A 20,193-nucleotide genomic window follows, 5' to 3' on the forward strand; every position below is an offset into this window, starting at 1 on the left:
TATATATATATAAACTTGAATCTAATCCCTTGAGAAAGTCAAACTAACTGCGTGTTTGCTTTCACGTTTGCACGTTTCAAACGTGAAAGCAAACACAGGCTAAATGGAGTGAATTCCACGTACCAACACAGCATGTTAGTAGTTTCATCAATTCAAGCGAATAAATCATATATACTTTACAAAATTCAACTTTTCTCAATATGATTATTTCTTAATTTTTATATTATGAAACCCAGTGCATATGCATGTTCTAATTAAGCTTTTGAAAAATCCAATATCTCATATGGTTGTATCATTATCCAATATCCATCCATGATGGCAAACATTATTAACCCTGTATAGAAATTATTACAATCTGAACATTAAAAAAAGTAAAATCTGGTAAACCTCCTCCCATGCAAGAAGAGAAGATACAAATACAACAGAGCGCGAGACACAGAGTAAAATAAAGGAAAAACAAATGATCAATAATGCGAAACATAAATGTTATACTCAACAGTAGACCTGACTGTGGGTTCAATAAAGACGGTGTTAGCTTCAGCATAGCCGGTGGCAAATCTAAAGACCCCAGTACCTCCGATCACCGGCAACTCCCTAACCTTGAGTGAGAGACGGTTCCTCCCCAACACCACGATGCTGCTTCCATTGTACTTCCCTTCGGTTAAGGCGAAGTTCAGAACCACCAACAGGTTAAACTCCGATTGTGACGTGCCCGCCACCAAGCCTTCGATTCTTCCGACCACCTTGGAGGTACGGTTGGGTCCTACGGTCAAGGCGTTGTCCATGATCGACACCGACCCGAACGAGGTGGTTCCGTTGTACTTGGGGAGGGGCTGCACCACCGTCACGGTGGTGGCGTTGTCTGTGGTGAAGGTTTCGTGGAAGTAAAAGTGGAAATGGCTAAACTTGTCTTTCTTGTATAGGCCCAGTGTTTTGGGATCCACTGGGCCCACGTAGCCCGTTTCTTCGGCGCTGGTCGAAGCCAGGGCGTGGCAAGAGATGAGAAGGGCCAGAACTACGAAATGGCTTGCCATGGTTGGATTTGGAATGAAGAGAAAACAAGCGTGGAGGAGGAGATTTATAAACTTTGCCTTTGCCCAATTGGGAACTAATTACACATGACATGATGTCACATGAAAATAAATATATTATAAAAATAGTGACTGAGAAATGAAAATAACATACTCCATTCTGCATAGTTTTCTTCCGATAAATCTTTTAGCCTTGTACTCACGGCTTTCAGTTTTCACGTGAAGGCTTATTACCTTAAGGCATTACGCTGACCGTTGACCAGTTCTGCCTCCTATTTCATTGAGGCGGCTTCTAGTTTTACAACCATACCAAGCCCGCATTTTAATTTTAAAAAATAAAAATAAAAACTTTTATTTTATACACTACAGTACGTAGCATTTCTTGATGGGACACCTGTATATGATTCACTGTGTGCGCCATTTTTTGTATGAAACATTTTCTCTCGGTCTTCTCCCTTGTGATCACCACCTCACATCAGTTCTCAGTGTGGATATATTATTATGAGCGGATCAATAAAGACAATATAAAAATAAAAATAAAAATTTGATGTTTCCTAAATATAAAGTTTGTGATTTGTAATGTAGTTTTCTTTTTAATTTTAAATTTGGCGCAAATAATGTAGGTTTTTTGTTGAGACGTGAAAGTTAAAGACCCACACGTAAATAAATATTAATGGATCATTTACATGACGTAAGTTTGATTATTATTATTTCTTTGTTTGAAAAAATACGTAATTCAACGCGGAAGAAGTCTAATCCTTTTATGAAATTTGAGAAATATTTATACTTAGCGGGTGATAAAGTTACAAACTAGGGACTCCCAGGAGGCATCCAGCGAGGATAGAGATAGGTGGTGTACTCAATAATGGAATCTACGACAATTGCTCATCTTGAAGTTCTTCTTTGGACGCAAAGTTGAGGACGTGGAAGTTGGTGGAAGCGTCTCTATTTCAAAAACATTTTTCAACTGTTAAATAATTTTCAATCAATGATTAAATTTTTTTTTATTATTTTTTTCTCCTTTTGTCATGTTTTTAAATTTCATTCCAATTTTCTTCCTTTAATAATTATGGATAAAAATAAGAGATCTTAAATAAGAATTTATGACTTTAATCAGTTAAAAGTCTAGTCATATATAATTTATTTAATTAAAAAGTTAAATTTAAAATTTTAAAAAAATTATTTATTTAAAAATGTTAGGTTTAAGTTAATAAAAAAATTATTATACCCAATATGTCAGTTCTATTAATATAATTAAAAATAATATATATATATATATATATATATTATTAATAATATAATTAAATGAATAAAGTTTCAATATAAATAATTAAATAATTAATATTTGTGACACTATCATTAATTTAATTAAACATTTTACATTTTTTGTTCATACAAAATCAGAAAATAAAAAATTTAATAGTTATATTTTTATGTCCTTTTTTCTCCCTTCATATTTTCATGTCTTTTTTTCTCCCTTTATATTTTCATGTGCTTTTTTTCCTTCATTTTCATGGTTATTTATTTAGACTATTCTGATTAGGATATAAGAAATATTCAAAAAAAAATTATAAAATTATCTTTTTTCATTACACCTTGTGTTTGAGTGTACCAAAGTACGCAACGGAAATAATTCACCAACTTGCAAAAACCAACAAGCAACAAAGCAAATAAATGATAGAAAATAATCACAAAAAGACACATATATTTTTAACATAGGAAAACCCTCTCAATGTGAGAAGTAAAAACTCACGGGCACAAGCCAATCAATCAAGCTCCAATATGATCAAAATAAGGGTACAAGAGAGTTTAATCAAATGCATAAACAAATGCTTACAACCAACTAATATATTAAAGCAACAAGGCCTTTCAACTGAAGAATAAAGAAGAAGAAACCTCAAATTAGAGCAATTGTACAAAATTGATTTCTCCAACCACAGACCTCCAATCCACAACCACAATCCCAACGGTCAAAACGAAGATCACCGTGTTAAGAACTTGCTGGCAAATTCCCAGCCCGATCCAACGGTAAACAAAGTAGGGATCGCAATTTACTGAAATTGCTCTATGTATGCGGACAAAATTTTCTACTCTCTTTCTCTATTTTTCTCTCCCTAACGGCTGTGTAATTTTCTCACTCTCTTATTCCCTAAGAGATCCCTCTCCACTTGGTTTTTAAGTGAGACAAAATTTGGACTTCTCAATTTTGGGACTTTTCCTCTTGGCAATGCTTTAGTCATCATATCAGCACCATTATCATCAGTATAAATTTTAGCCAACTCTAACAACTTAGCATCCAAAGCATCACGTATCCAATAATACCTTGCATCAATATGTTTGGACTTAGAATGGAAAGTTGGATTATTACCAAGATGGATAACACTTTGACTATCAACAATTAAAGGGTATTTATCCTACACAAAACCAAGCTCCTGCAAGAATTTCTTTAACCATAGCAACTCCTTTCATGCTTCAGTAATAGCAATGAACTCTGCCTCTGTAGATAATGTTACACACCTCTGTAGCCTTGATTGCCAAGCTACAACTCCCCCTGCAAACTTAATCAAATAGCTCGAAGTGGACTTTCTGGAATCAACATCTCTAACCATATCTGAGGCTGAGTAACCCACCAAAGTAGGCTTATCCGCTCCAAAACAAAGTCTTAAACCATTAGTACCATGAAAATACCTTAAAATCCATTTCACAGCATTCCAATGCTCTCTACTTGGATTTGATAAGAATCAACTGACTATACCAACAACATATGCAATATCTGGTCTTGTACATACCATGGCATATATCAAATTATCCACCGTAGATGCATAAGGAACTTTGCTCATATATGTCTTCTCAGCTTCATTTGAAGGACTCTAGTTAACACTCAATTTAAAATGAGCTACAAGATGAGTGCTTACTGTTTTAGAATTTTTCATCTGGAATCTCTACAATACCTTCTTAATGTAGTACTCTTGTGATAGCCAAAGCTTCTTCTATTTTCTATCACATGTGATACTAATACCAAGAATCTTTTTAGCAGTTCCCAAGTCTTTCATGGAAAATGACTCGCCTAGTTACTTTTTTAACCTGTCAATCCTGGAAACATTTTTCCCAACAATAAGCATGCCATCAATATATAATAACAGGATAATAAAGTCATCATCATAAAACTTTTTAACAAAGACACAATGATCAAAAGTAGTCTTCTTGTAGCCTTTCTCACACATAAAAGACTCAAACTTCTTACACCATTGCGTTGGAGCCTGCTTTAGACTAGTAGACTTTTTCTCAGCCTACATACACAATTTTCCTTGCCTTTAACCTGAAAGCCACCAGGTTGTTTCATATAAATCTTTTCTTCCAAATCACCATGAAGGAAAGCATTTTTCACATCCATTTGCTCTACCTCTAAATCAAGAGTAGTTGCCAAACTCAAAACTGTTATAATTAACGACATGACATCTTCACCATAGGTGAGAAAATCTCATTGAAATCAACACTCTTTCTCTGTCTAAACCCTTTCACCACTAATCTGGCTTTGTATCTCGAAGATACAGAATTACTTTCTTGTTTTACCCTGAAAATCCACCTGTTCTCTAAGGCCCTTTTGCCTTTAGGCAACTTTACCAAGTCATAAGTGTGATTATCATGCAAAGATTTTATCTCATCTTGCATTGCATCCAGCCACTGTTTCTTTTCTTCACTTTCCAAAGCCTCTTCAAAACACCCAGGTTCACCTCCATCAGTCAAGGTAACATACTCATTAAAAGAATACTTGGAAAACGGTTGTCTCAACCTGTTGGACCTCCTAGGAGGGACTTGTGGTAATTCATGAGCATTATCAAGATCATCATCATGTACCATATCATGTTCCTCTTGAGCATCATCAATTGGAACCTCTAATACATCTCCAATCTGTTGATCATCAACATCACCACGTTGCTTATCATTCTGAGCATCAGTCTCAACATTATCCAGATTGTGAACAGGCAATCGCATGGGATTACCATCATTCAAATTATTATCTTTCTCGAGTGTAGTCTTTTCCACCTTGTTAATGTCCTCAATAGTTTGGTCTTCCATGAATTGTACATCACGGCTTCTAACAAGCTTCTTCTCAACAGGATCATAAAACTTGTAACCAAATTCATCCTCATCATAACCAATAAAGATGCACTACCTTGTCTTCGCATCCAACTTGGATCTTTCATCCCTTGGAATATGGACAAATGCTATTGCATCCAAAGACACGCAAATGATCATAACTTACATTCTTGCCAAACCAAATTTTATCTGGCACCTCACTGTCAAGAATAACACTAGGAGTGAGATTAATAACATGCACTGCCGTGTATAGTGCCTCACCCCAGAAATGCTTGGGCAATTTAGCATCTGAGAGCATACATCTCATCCTCTCAAGCAATGTCCTGTTCATCCTCTCCGCTAAACCATTCAACTGAGGAGTTCTAGGAGGAGTCTTCTCATGTGCAATACCATGCTGCTTGCAATAAACAACAAATGGTCCACAATACTCACCACCATTGTTAGTACGAATGCGTTTCAGCTTCTCAACGCGATGTCATCCGCACCCACCAGATCCTCGTTTAGCAACACCTTCCTCGTTGTGTCGTTCATCGCGTCCTCAACTGCACCACCAGGAGGTATCCCTTGCTCACATAGGCGATTTCGTTCATCCCTACAGAACTGTAAGGTGTGTCGCTATCGGAAGGATTCTTCATCGCCTCCGTGTACATCAAAGATCGGGAGAAGATCGACGCAAATCCGTCAGCGGATACCTTCCAAATGAAGTTTCCGCCGAATTTCGTCACAAAAGCATTGCCGGGGTGGTCCACGGTAACATCATTCGCCGCATCGATGTCTTTGGAGGGGAACGAGGATAAGAGGAGGTGGCGACAGGAGCGGAGGTGGTGACTGGAGTGGGGGCATTCATGAAAAGAATAGTATAGTACATTTTGATTGGTTCTCAACCGTGATAATCACGAGAGTGATTTTCACGAACCTTTAACACCGTTTGTGAAATTTGGACGAAAGTTATACATTGAAGTATTATAAAATAAATTGGGACTAAATTGAAACCAAAAATTAAAGTGGGACCAAATTAAATTTTTTTAATATTATAAGGAACCAAATTAGAGTTAGTAAAAAAAAAAGTAGTTAGAAAAAAGATTTGAGTTTGATAACGAATTTTTTTTATGTAGAATTCTGATACTTTCCTCTCTTTTTTTTTTGACAAAATTTGATACCTTACTTAAAATATTAAAGGGAATTGAAATTCTATATCTTGCTATTACTCGAAGAGCTCAATTTCAATAATACTCGAACGACACATTGAGAATATACATTAGTATCGAGAAACTACCACAACCATGACCTAGCGAAAAGTAGAGGAAAACTCTTGAATTATACTCAAGTAAGGAAGTAATTAAACCGGATAATCCTAGAAGCAGGTCAAAAGCAAAATCAAACTAATTCAAAAGGAACGATTGTGAGTATGGGGATAGAAAAAAAATCTCGAGACAATTGAAAGGTTCCTGAAGGTTAGTTCGACAAATCGAGAAAAAGGGAGTTTCCACTAGTGATGTTCAAGCAGTTAGGAGCTGTTCAAGGGAGTTACTCGTAAATGCGTGAACATTAGGGTAGTTATACACTAAGGCAGTTAATATGAATTAACTGTTGCTCGAAGAAAACATTAGAGGATTGAGGCATGCAACAAGTTGTTGTTGGAAGTTAAAAATGGTTACAAAAGGTTACTCACGTCACATAATAGGGAGCGGTTACGCATACCACGTCGAGTCCATATAGAATTAACCGCCCCCGATTAACCTCTATAAATAGGAGAGACAATCTCATTTCAAGGGGTCAGAAAATCATGCTTAAGGACTCTCACAAACACTTGCTGCCTGCGTATATGACTCCCGTGTACGAGATTGCTGAGTATGACTTCTTGGCCATCTTTTCTTTTCTTTTCTTAGAATAGTTCCATTTTATAGTAGATCTAGTTTAGTTAATATATTGTAGTTTTGTTACTTCTTTGAGTCTTTATGTATTATGATTCAACAATTAATGGAAGCAAACCAATTATGTTTCTTATTGTTAACATATACTTTGTTCATTCAATTTGAATGTCTATATGCATGAAATTTATTTTGTGATAACTCTTGATGAACACTTAGGGATCTTTGTATATGTTAAATCATATAGAATTGAACCACAACTAGCTAGGTTGTTTATGTCATTGTAATCACTCGTATTTTGTGTGTATGCGACTCATCCACATTGTAAGAGCTTACCACATTATACATACTTAAATTGAAACTTTGTTAGTTTAAATAAAAATGACTTCTAAACAAAAATTCCGAGAAACACTTCCTTAACAATTTTAAGAAGACCTTGAACATTGATATCTAATTTAAGAAATTTAAGTGGAGTTCCACTAACAACGTTTCAACCCAAAATTCAACTTTTCTTGATACGTACATTTTTCAGATATTATATTATCATATCCGTACGTGGTGTAAAGTTCTGAAAAATCCAAATATCTCATTTTAAATATCCAGTTTCCGGTATAGAAATCATTACAATCTCACACTGAAAAAATGTAAAATCCGGTAAACCTCCTCCCACATTCAATCATAGGAGGAACACACAAATTCAAAGCACAAGGTGAAACGAATCCTTAAACGCACGCATTCAAGTTTCAACACGTAGACGTCATCAGTAATGAGAAACATAAACGTTGTACTCAACGGTAGACCTGGTCTTGGGATCAAGAAAGATGGTGTTAGTTTCAGCATACCCAGTGGCAAATCTAAACACCCCAGTACCTCCGATCACCGGCAACTCCCTAACCTTGAGGGAGAGACGGTTCCTCCCCAACACCACGATGCTGCTTCCATTGTACCTCCCTTCGGTTAAGACAAAGTTCAGAACCACCAACAGATTGAACTCCGATTGTGAGGTGGCGGCCACAACGCCTTCCACTCTTCCCACCACCTTGGAGGTGCGCTCGGGTCCTACGGTCAAGGCGTTGTCGGTGACCCCGACCGACCCGAAGGAGGTGGTGGCGTTGTACTTGGGGAGGGGCTGCACCACCGTGACGGTGGTGGCGTTGTTTGGGGTGAAGCTTTCGTGGAAGTAGAAGCGGAAATGGCTCAACTTTTCTTTCCTTTTTAGGCCCAATGTTTTGCGGTCCAGTGGGCCCACGAAGCCTGTTTCTTCGGCGTTGGTGGAAGCCAGGGCGTGGCAGGAGATGAGAAGGGCGAGAACCACAAAACGGCTTGCCATGGTTGGAAATTGGAATGAAGAGAAAGCAAGTGTGGAGGAGGAGATTTATAAACTATAAAGAGAAAAGAAGCATCGTGAAGAGACATACCTTGAGTTGACCGTTGACCAACTGTGCCTCGGTGGCTGACATATTAACAATGATACTTAAGTGCTGTCAAACATAAGAAGAAAAAAGAATGATGCTGGAAGGATTAGAAACAATGATAAACAAATTAATTAGAAGGAAGAAAAAAGCATATTTAACTCTTGTAACAATTATCGTTATAATGAGTATATATTTAACAAGATAAATATTAAATATCGCAGTTAGTTATATGCTACACGTTTCTCCGTAGTATAACATTGACCATCAAATTTCTTTATGTGCGACGACTTCTTTTTCCTTCGCAGTTGTTGTTGTTTGTTTTCATCTTTTCAGTACATTTCGTGGAAATGTAGCTCCTAGACCTAACATGGGTCCAGTTTGAAAGCAATATTTTAACATATATAAAGTATATCAATTTAGTACCTAGCGATAGAAAGAATACCGTAACTCCTTTGGTTTCATAGATATGAATGGCATGGGGGCGGAAGAATATCGGTATAATTTTTTTTTTCTTCATAAATATGATTTAGGCAATGGTACAAAGATATCACAATCAAAAACTAATTTGTATTTGTAAAAGTTTAACTTTAATAAAATAATATTTTAATACAGATAAAAATTAAATTTAAGACCTTGAAATCGATCTTTCATATCTTACCATCAATGGATCGACATATATTATTAGAAAAATGCTAAATTCTCTGAATTTGGATTCCGAATCATTTTTCAAATAGTTAAATATTTTAAAATGTCAAATATGAAAGTTGATTAATATGAATTTTTTAAACATTTAGAAAGAATTTCGGACGATTAATGTTTCGGAATGTATAACATCGTTCATATTATTATAGTGGTATTAATTTGAATGAATAATATTGATTCTTTAATTCAAGCAGTAAATTAAGAAAAGGTAGAAAAATTTTATTATTAAAAAAAAACGAATTTTCCAAAATAATTAATCATACAAGATACATGATGTCTTTGATTATTTGGCATGAATGATAAAATTGTGATGAGTTTATTCTTGGGATACAGACCCGGCTATATATTACTGTTGTAGTATTTTTTTAAGCAGGCCAGGCTGCTAAATGCTAATCATCTTGACTATAAAAGTTGAATTTTTTCGAAATTAATAATCTCCACAAGGAAAAGAGGAGCAAGAAACTACAAGCGTTTCCTTTGGAAGCTTAATTAATAATTAGGGGTTGTATTTTGGTAGCAACTGCATTGACGGATCTAGGATCTATTTGTATGAGATGGGGTTTACTTTTTTCTATTTTTATATATTATTATTATTTTTATAATATATATAAATTATATTTTAATTTATTAAGTAATGATACACATCTTATAAAAATATAATACTTGTCACTAAAAACTATTTTTTACAAATATTATAGATACAATATATGTTGATATATTGTTAAAAAATATAAATTTAGACTAGAGTGACACTTTTTGAATGTAATTATATGTAACATTTTTTATAATAATTTTTTTTTATATCTTATATGTTAAAATATATTAATATTTTATTCTATTGTGTATTTTATTTATATTTTATTTTATTGTGTAATTTCTTTCACTTTAGATAAAATTATCTTAATTTTTTTTTATTATAATTATAATATACTCTATATTTTGATTGAAAGATTTATTACTTCTTTATTTATTAAAGATGTTATAATTTAATTTATAAATATAGGTTATTTTTCAATTTTTATTTTAATTTTAAACCTTTTTATTCTTGGATATGTATATTATGTGTTGGTAGTAGATGATCCAAATTAAGAGGAATGAGTGTAATTATAACACAAAGTTTTATTTTTTTTACTTAAACATATTTAATAAAAAATAAATTTACTCTTATAAAATAATAGACGTTGTTCTCATAAAATATTTTTGTGTTAAATAAACATAAAAATTTAGAAAAAAAATATAAAAATAAATAAATAATAATTATATTATCTTTATCTTAATAATTTATACTATTTTGTTTGTCTAATATTAAATAAGTCATTAAAAATTATAAAGTCACACTTAAATATAATATTAAACATAAAAAATAAATTAGTATTTTATTTATAAGAAAATTTTAATTTATAAAAAATAAGTATATTAAATTTTTATCACAAAAATATATTTTCTAAAAAATTATTATATTTTTTAATAAAAAATATTATAAAATATTATATTACCCCACTTAATAAATTTTCTACATCCGCACACCAAGTTTATGATTTTAGCCTAAGTCACGTTGCGTATAATCCTGACCCTTTTAAAAATCAAACTTGGAGGGCGCATTAGTCAGCATGGGACTTGTCCTATTTCGAAAACTCTTTCTGATGGCAGTATGTCATTTTCATCCAATCAAGGCACAAAGGAAAAATAGAAACAAAGACGTGTTTTTATTTTATTTTATTTTAATTTTAATTTTAACTTTTTTCGTTACTAGTATATTTTTAGTCTGTTAAGACATTAAGAAGAGTTTAGAGCGATGTTTAATCACTTCATTTCTCTTCCGAAGTTGAAGGAATTATAATAATCAAACTTACATCATTATTGATCCATTACATAGAAACAAGAGCAAAGATTATGAGTACAACACCGTACTCGTTATTCAGAAGTTATCATTAATTTATGCAATCATATATTTTTCCTTCTGTCTTTAGTCTTAAGAGTTAACTATAGTTGTAGTACTTAGAAAATATTTTAAAATAAATAATATTTTCACTTATATTTCTATTTTTATTATAAAACATGATATAAAAGGAATTATTAGCCTTTTTTATAAAGTGATTTACAATTTTTATATAATATTATTTTTACTTTACTTTTCACGTTTATTATAATTAAAAATTATGAAAAAATATTTTTTTTTCTCTTTAACTTTTATAATCTTCAATTGTTATTTATCATTTTTATTAATATTGATGTATAAGTTTTTATATGAATAATATTTTTATATAATAATTAAAAAGAGTAAAATTGATAACTGAATATTTTATTTAACAAAATTAATAAAATTAACTAACATAAATATTTATTTTAGTTTATACGATTCGGTAAAAAAATGTTTTATGATAAAAATCATAGGGAATATTAATTATTATTTTCTAATTTATATTTTTATAAATTATTTAACTACTAGAATCAAAAGTAAGACGTTGTCACCACTCTATAAAAAGAGTAAATGTAAATATTCTCTATGTTTCCTATTTTTTTTAATTATTAAAGTTTTGAGAATATAAATGTCATTCTTCTTTAAGAGAATATCTTCTTCATTTTATTTATTTATTCAAAAGTTTAGGAAATAACATAAATAAATAAATAACTGTGTATTTTATTTATTTGATAGTAGGTATATTTACGTACATACAGTTCCATAAATTAAACTCACTTTTATTTCTTTCACTTGTATATAATTCTTGCAATGTTCACATTAAAATCAACAACGTAAAACCTCCTCCAATGGCCACTATTCATGTTGTGTGCATCAATAATGTGCAACATAAATGTTGTACTCAATTGTAGACCTATCCGAATCAAGGTAGAGAGTGCTGGTTTCAACGTACCCCGTCGCAAATTTAAACACCCCACTTCCTCCGATCACCGGCATCTCCCTCACCTTCTGGGAGAGGCGGTTCCGCCCCAACACGGCGATGGTGCTTCCGTTGTACTTCCCTTCAGTTAACGCAAAGTTGACAACCACCAACAGGTTGAACTCCGACTGCGACGTGGCAGCATACAGACCCTCGATTCTTCCGACAACCTTGGAGGCGCGGTCGGGTCCCACCGTCAGGGCGTTGTCAGTGATGCCCACCATGCCGAAGTTGGTGGTGGAGTTGTACTTTGGGAGCGGCGCCACCACGGTGACGGAGGTGGCGTTGGTTCCGGTGAACTGCTCGTGGAAGTAGAACCGGAAATGGCTCACCTTGTCTTTTTGGGCCAGGCCCAATTTTCCGCGGTCTAGTGAGCCCACGAAGCCGGTTTCTTCGGCTACAGTGAAAGTGAGGAGGTGGTAAGAAATGAGAAGGGAGAGAATGAGGAAGTGGGTTGCCATGATGTGCTAGTTGGAATGGAGAGAACCAATATGGAAGATGAATTTATAGTGAGGGATGTTTGGACTTTGAGCATTAGGGAAGTAGATTCAAGATGATCGCGTTCCTACTCATTTTGTTTAGGCTATTTCGTGAAAAAGAAGAAAAGCAAAGAAAATGTGTGATATAATACGTGATGTCAGATATGAAAAATGAAAAATAAATTATAAAAATTGTAAAAATAATGAATCAAAATAACGCAAGTCTTTTTTTTAAGTGTCTTTAACTATATGTCCATTTTAGTCCTTTTTATTTAAATTAGGAATAGATATATTTTGTCTCTTAATTTTTAAAAGTTAAAAATAAAATAAAAAGATAATTGAATAGATGGTTGTGAACAATTATTTAGAGAATATAAAAAATAATTAAGAAGTATAATGGTCCACTAAAAAGTAAATATCAAAAATAATTATACACTCTCTATTCTTGTTATAATATAATGTATATATGTATAAATAAATAAAGAATTCATTGAGTGAATTTTATTTTGGACCAAAAAACTAATCAACCTTTTTTCTTTAATAAACTTACTTGAAAGATATTATAGTAATTTATTATTTATTTTTTTAAATAAAATACTCATTTATCCCAAGTGACTCACTCATTATTTCTCTTCCTCCATTTATTTCTCTCTCTTCTCTTATTTTTTAGAGTGATTGTTCTTCTTCCATTGATGGAGGAGAAGAAAGATAATTAGTTGGAGAGAGAAATGAATGAGTGATGAAGAGGAGAGAGAATGAGTTGGTAGGAGAGAAAAATGGGTGAGTGATGGAGAGGAGAAAGAATGGGTGGGTAGGAGAAAGAAATGGTTTTTTTTTAAAAGAAATAAATAATAAATTACTATACTATCCCTCAATTAAGATTATTAAAATAAAATAGTTGATTGGTTTTTTGGTCTAAAAGGTTTTGTGTAGGTTGCTAATATACTCTAACCAAAATTAAAGTGAAAGTATATGTTAGCAATCTCTCTATATGTGTGTGTGTGTACAATAATCCATCAACAGTTTAACAAAAATCCTAAGTTATCGATCAAACAACATTTATACATGATGGTTACGTTAAAGTAACCCAACAAGATCAACAAAAATCCGTTCAGTGGCATAGCCTCACAAAAGCCTCAACTTGCCTCCCATTAACCTTGTCTTGCTCCCATGTAATCATGATCATCACAATCTAACTATTAGGAAAATATTCAAGGGTAAACTAGATTCAAAAGAATAACCATACAACAGGTGTAGAAGTAAAGACAACTATATTATCAACAATATCATGTAAACTACACATAATTCTCCTCATGGCTTACAACATTCTCAACACCACAACAAATTTCAACATGTCATTCAACAACCTTAAAATGGTAAACAAAAATTTTATCATACACCAACAACCATGCCAAGCAGCAACCAAAACTTACAACATATGAACAACACCAAAATCTCAACATCATATGCATAACACTTCAACTACATGTGTTGTCACGCATTCACCTATGGAGATCTCCTACAATGAAGGTGAGCAGTCTAAGTGGTTTAACCCTATCAAACAAAAATAATCTTTTTACACATACTAAATCAACAATCAATTGAGATACCAATCCCAAACAACATGGTTTCTCGGATGTCACCACTTAAACTAGAAAGTCTAGTATTCCTATCAGGATAAAATAACTTGGGTATGAGCCTACCACGACATTAACTTGCAACACTAAGCCCTCTATTGGGTTAGCTGTTGAGATTTCCGTTGAAGTACTTTTGTTATAATTGTAAATCAGTTTAATTCTATCAACGGTCCCAAACACGGCAAGTATACCGGCCGTTCAAGTAGTAAAAATATCGTATCCACAGGGATTAGAAGGTAAAATAAGCATTTATTGACTATTCGTGACTAAAGAATAATTCCAATTTATAGTTTGTCATGTAAATGTGAGATGAAGATCATGACTATTGGAATGTTAAAACTATAAAAAGATTAGTTTTAGAATGGGAAAGAGTAGAAATGGGATAATGGTATTGTGAGGCTGTGGGGGTCAGATTTCACCGAACGTAACACTAATGTATCCTTAATCTCTTGTTGAATTCATTGCTTAGTCAACCCATAAGTTTACTCAAACCTAATCCCTTAGAGAAAGAGCCTAGATGCGGATATTGAATATCAATCCCTTGAGTACCCAATATCTACACCCGCATTACGGGCTAGGGTTTAAGACTACTAATGGGTCAAGCTCTATCCCTAGATACAATCTCCACTAGGCATATGTTCCAGAACTAATTTCAAAGGTATTTCCCAATACCCATGGAACCTTAAATCATGCAAAGGGTGATCAATCCAAAGCAAGCATTAAGAATAGAAACAAACACAACAACGAATAAAACAACATGTATATATATCATTAAAACCGTAAAGATTACAATAGAGTACGTTGGTTACATCTAACCCCACAAAATGGGTGAAACCACTCAACAAAGAGGGCAAATACAAAATAGAGATGGAAGAGGAAGTGAAGAACCGAAGGAAAGATCCGCACACGGACGATCCCAAGCCCTGGGAATCCCTTCCGCAGCTCCTGGAGGCGCCCAATGTGAGAATGGGGGTTTCTCCCCCGAAAATGGCTTCAAATACGAGCTTGGGGAGTCAGATTAGGGTTTCGCGCCCGGCGCATAAGTCTTCGCGCCCGGCGCGGGGCCTTCCAGATACTCTCTGCCTTAGGACAAGCCCGGCGCAATTCACATTACGCCCGGCGCAATGGCTCCCAGAGGTGAGATACTCTGTTTTGCTCGCCTGGCGCGGATCACCTTGCGCCCGGCGCAGAACCTCTTCTCTGCTCCTTAGCTTCTTAGATTTCCAATCCTAAGAGTCTTCAACTTTCCACTCTTCCTCAATACCTGCACAAAAAATGAGGTGGATTAAGGTATTGTTAGATGAATTTGGGTTAGTTATATCTGCACACAAAATGAACCAAAAAGAGAACAATTATATTGCAATGGTTCAAAGGATGAGTGGAATTTGTTCAATAAGTCTCATCCAAAAAGAGGTAAAATTGAGACTTAACAACTCCCCCAAACTTAGAACCTTGCTTGTCCTCAAGCAAAAGGTAATTAATCTAGCAGATAACAAGCAATGCAAGTGAGTCAATTTCTACATCCTAGTTTACTTGTATCTTCTTTTCGCAAGCATGAACCTCAGATGAATTTCCAATCACAATTATTGCAATAGAACATGACAAGGTGCAAACAAAGGTTTCAAAAGAGATCAAAGAGCTGAGAAGAGTAATGACTATCTGTGTATGCATCCTCACTAGGAAAATGTTTCTCTCTATGCACACTAGTGTATCAGGGTGAGTGTTTCTCTCTAGTCTACTACTCACGCCACATAATTCAACTTTGCTCTTCGTTTCCAAATGAAACCAGTGGTAAAACAAATGCAGACACTTATCACAAGGTCTTTATTAGGGCAATCTGGGTCAAGCAGGGTCAAGCGGTAGCAGTTTTATGGTTTTTCAAAGATTGAAGGTGCTATAGCTTAAGAGAGCAAATAAGATTTTACAATGATGTCCCTCTCCATACCCCATTACAACAATTAAGCACATGCCCCTAACCGGATCCAAGCCATTAGCCTTATTGTTTTTGTTTTGCTTTTTGTTTTTTTTGTTTTTTGTTTTTTTGTTTTTTTTGTTTTTTGTTTTTTTTTGTTTTTTTGTAATGGCTGACCACATACTTTCTTCTTCCAAAATTTCCTCATTCTTCAACTCTCCCAAACTTATTTGATGTCATCATTTTGCTCTCTTAACCAAGGCAAAGGTTATGGTTAATTTTCTATGGTTTGGGACAAGTGGAAGGTGTGGTGTTTAGGCTTAGGAAGGTATGGGTCAAGTGGAAAGTGGATATGGCTTTTTGGCTTAGATGATTAACAAAATATGGAAATGTAAATGCCTTGATCATATAAGTGCACAACATAAGCAAACCACCAGGGAAACTCAAGCAAAGTCTATCATGCAACCTAAGCGTAGTTCACTCATAAGTGTTTTAGGCTCAAACCTCACCCGGCTATGCATCCACAAATTATCAAACTCAGCTCAGTTCTATGATCAACATTGAAACCCGTATGCAACTAGTTATGAACTAAAGATCTAATGTGACTTGAAAATGTCTAGGGTACATGCACCATAACATCAAGCAAACTACAATCCAGAATTGACCACAAGCAACGCAAGTATCAACAAGATTAAAACCTGTGCTAAAGCAGAATATTCACAAAAAGAACCAACAGTGTAATCACCAAAAGAGATAGATATAAAAATAGTTAAAATACTGAAAATAAAAGACAGAAAAATAAATTGCAAGAAACAAAGGCAAACTAAGGTGAGCTCCATCTGCTTCCATCTATGGGGTCTGGTCATCATCATCTTTAGGGGCTGCTCCACCATCAACGGCTCCGTCTGCATCAGCAGCTCCACTCCCCCAAACTTAGGAGCCTGGTCCCCAGGCCAACCAGTATATGCCTGAAAGTCCTAGTAACCAGAAGTGGTGAAAGAGTATAATCATGAAAGAACATGGTGAGCATAAAAATTAAACACAGTGATGACCATGCAGTTATAACCAAGATGAAGAACATCCTTAGACCAAAATTAAGCACAACAAACAAACACAAAGAAGCATGATTGAAAATAGATAAACATGGGGTATCAGGAGAGTGCGCGCCGGGCGCGACACAGGCGCGCCGGACTTGTTATCAGTAAAAAAATAATAGAGGTTTCAACTCTGATATCGCGCCGGGCGTGACTGATGTCGCGCTGAGCGCAATTCCAATTGTGCCCGGCGTGGTGGTTCCAGAGACCATAATTCGAGTCTTGCGCTGGGCGCGAGGTAAATCGCGCCGGGCGCGTAACCCTGATATGGTCAGTTTTGCCTAAATTTGCTTTGAAAGGAGGCCTTATAACCACCTGGAAACAGAGTTACCTCATCTCTCACGCTCCAAACAAAATGCACCCTATATTTACTCATTCAAACATGATTCAAACACTTAACAATTAACACAGACAACACATAACACAAACAACATGTAACACAAAACATATAACACAAAACACAACACATAATACAAAACAACACTTATAACACAGAACAACATGCAACAAAAATCTAAAACACAGTTCAGATCTCTGGGTTGCCTCCCAGGAAGCGCTTGTTTACTGTCCCGAGCCTGACGGTGACCAACTTGAAGTGCTCTGGTTCTCCTTCTCCTCTTGTTGCTCTTGTTCCTTTTTGCCCCGTGTGCAATCTCATGATTGCTCAACAATGACTCAGAAGGATTGGTGAATCCAATTTGAGCAGTACCTTGCATACAAGAGAAAGCTGAAGACTAAAGTACACAGGTTAGCTCCAACAATTCATTGCTAACAAAGAATAACAAAAACAGTAAAGGATTAAATCACAAATAGCTATAAATACTAAATTGCCATTCTAATCCCCGGCAACGGCGCCAAAAACTTGTTGAGATTTCCGTTGAAGTACTTTTGTTATAATTGTAAATCAGTTTAATTCTATCAACGGTCCCAAACACGGCAAGTATACCGGCCGTTCAAGTAGTAAAAATATCGTATCCACAGGGATTAGAAGGTAAAATAAGCATTTATTGACTATTCGTGACTAAAGAATAATTCCAATTTATAGTTTGTCATGTAAATGTGAGATGAAGATCATGACTATTGGAATGTTAAAACTATAAAAAGATTAGTTTTAGAATGGGAAAGAGTAGAAATGGGATAATGGTATTGTGAGGCTGTGGGGGTCAGATTTCACCGAACGTAACACTAATGTATCCTTAATCTCTTGTTGAATTCATTGCTTAGTCAACCCATAAGTTTACTCAAACCTAATCCCTTAGAGAAAGAGCCTAGATGCGGATATTGAATATCAATCCCTTGAGTACCCAATATCTACACCCGCATTACGGGCTAGGGTTTAAGACTACTAATGGGTCAAGCTCTATCCCTAGATACAATCTCCACTAGGCATATGTTCCAGAACTAATTTCAAAGGTATTTCCCAATACCCATGGAACCTTAAATCATGCAAAGGGTGATCAATCCAAAGCAAGCATTAAGAATAGAAACAAACACAACAACGAATAAAACAACATGTATATATATCATTAAAACCGTAAAGATTACAATAGAGTACGTTGGTTACATCTAACCCCACAAAATGGGTGAAACCACTCAACAAAGAGGGCAAATACAAAATAGAGATGGAAGAGGAAGTGAAGAACCGAAGGAAAGATCCGCACACGGACGATCCCAAGCCCTGGGAATCCCTTCCGCAGCTCCTGGAGGCGCCCAATGTGAGAATGGGGGTTTCTCCCCCGAAAATGGCTTCAAATACGAGCTTGGGGAGTCAGATTAGGGTTTCGCGCCCGGCGCATAAGTCTTCGCGCCCGGCGCGGGGCCTTCCAGATACTCTCTGCCTTAGGACAAGCCCGGCGCAATTCACATTACGCCCGGCGCAATGGCTCCCAGAGGTGAGATACTCTGTTTTGCTCGCCTGGCGCGGATCACCTTGCGCCCGGCGCAGAACCTCTTCTCTGCTCCTTAGCTTCTTAGATTTCCAATCCTAAGAGTCTTCAACTTTCCACTCTTCCTCAATACCTGCACAAAAAATGAGGTGGATTAAGGTATTGTTAGATGAATTTGGGTTAGTTATATCTGCACACAAAATGAACCAAAAAGAGAACAATTATATTGCAATGGTTCAAAGGATGAGTGGAATTTGTTCAATAAGTCTCATCCAAAAAGAGGTAAAATTGAGACTTAACATTAGCCCACCAGCTATCCTCCAAATACTACGCCCTTTTAGTATTCAATTAGGAACTAAGCTCTCGACCTTGTAATTTAATCGATTAGTCACTTTATACATGTATGTCTCGACCTTGCTCACATACGAATCAACATTGGTCACTTATAGTTAGTATACCTTGACTTGACCCATATACCACATCAACTAAGGTCCTAGAGGAGAGTCAACTATCCACTTCAAGAGTTAACTACTCAAGAAGAGTTTTTCAACAACTAGGCTAGTAGAGTAACATGCCAATATTTGCACAATGTCATATCCAACTTTCAAAAATAACTTCTTCTGTAATCCTAAGTTAATCAACATAACATACCTACCTAAAGGCCCTAAAGCATTCTCAACACTATCACCTCAACATTTAAGAGTTATTCATCAAGATGCATTATCCCAGATCAATGAATATAAAACTAACAATATTAAACTTGTTAATACTAATATATGTTTATGTGTATTGTTAAAACTTAGATTTAACTATTACAATATATTTGATTTGAACTTTTGAATGTACTTTGAATGTTAAGAATCTGAAATTTTGTCTTAGTTTTTAATATTATAAAATTATTATGATATTATGTTTCTTTAATATTATTTAACAGTGCTACTTTGATAATAGTTCAATTACGATCAAATGATTGAATCTTAAATCAATATTTTTTTTTATTAATTTAATGACTAGTTTCATTTTAAAAACAATATTAGTTAATATGATTAGCAACAAGAAAGAATAGACTCATAATGATTTTATTACCTGTTGGATAAGTCATTGCCATTTCTCATGCTTAACATGGTTGATCCAACTAACCTAGTCCGTTTGATAACTTTATGTT

At 34.8% G+C, this 20,193-nt stretch overlaps 3 protein-coding genes across 3 annotated transcripts; all 3 read right to left on the minus strand.

The window, feature by feature from the left end:
* Positions 1-260: 260 nt before the first annotated feature.
* Positions 261-1,068, minus strand: LOC109816320 (dirigent protein 22). Its single transcript, XM_020381273.3, has one exon. The coding sequence runs from the start codon at positions 1,032-1,034 to the stop codon at positions 465-467; it is 570 nt and encodes a 189-aa protein (XP_020236862.1). The 5' UTR covers positions 1,035-1,068; the 3' UTR covers positions 261-464.
* A 6,501-nt stretch (positions 1,069-7,569) lies between these two features.
* LOC109816316 (dirigent protein 22) lies at positions 7,570-8,565 on the minus strand. Its single transcript, XM_020381269.3, has one exon. It carries the CDS (start codon positions 8,331-8,333, stop codon positions 7,764-7,766), a length of 570 nt encoding a protein of 189 aa, XP_020236858.1. The 5' UTR covers positions 8,334-8,565; the 3' UTR covers positions 7,570-7,763.
* Positions 8,566-11,741: 3,176 nt separating this feature from the next.
* LOC109816319 (dirigent protein 22) lies at positions 11,742-12,581 on the minus strand. Its single transcript, XM_020381272.3, has one exon. It carries the CDS (start codon positions 12,479-12,481, stop codon positions 11,915-11,917), a length of 567 nt encoding a protein of 188 aa, XP_020236861.1. The 5' UTR covers positions 12,482-12,581; the 3' UTR covers positions 11,742-11,914.
* Between the last annotated feature and the right edge of the window lie 7,612 nt (positions 12,582-20,193).

This window comes from Cajanus cajan, chromosome 3 (assembly GCF_000230855.2).
Source record: "Cajanus cajan strain Asha chromosome 3, NIPB_CcT2T_4, whole genome shotgun sequence".
Taxonomy (NCBI): Eukaryota; Viridiplantae; Streptophyta; class Magnoliopsida; order Fabales; family Fabaceae; genus Cajanus; species Cajanus cajan.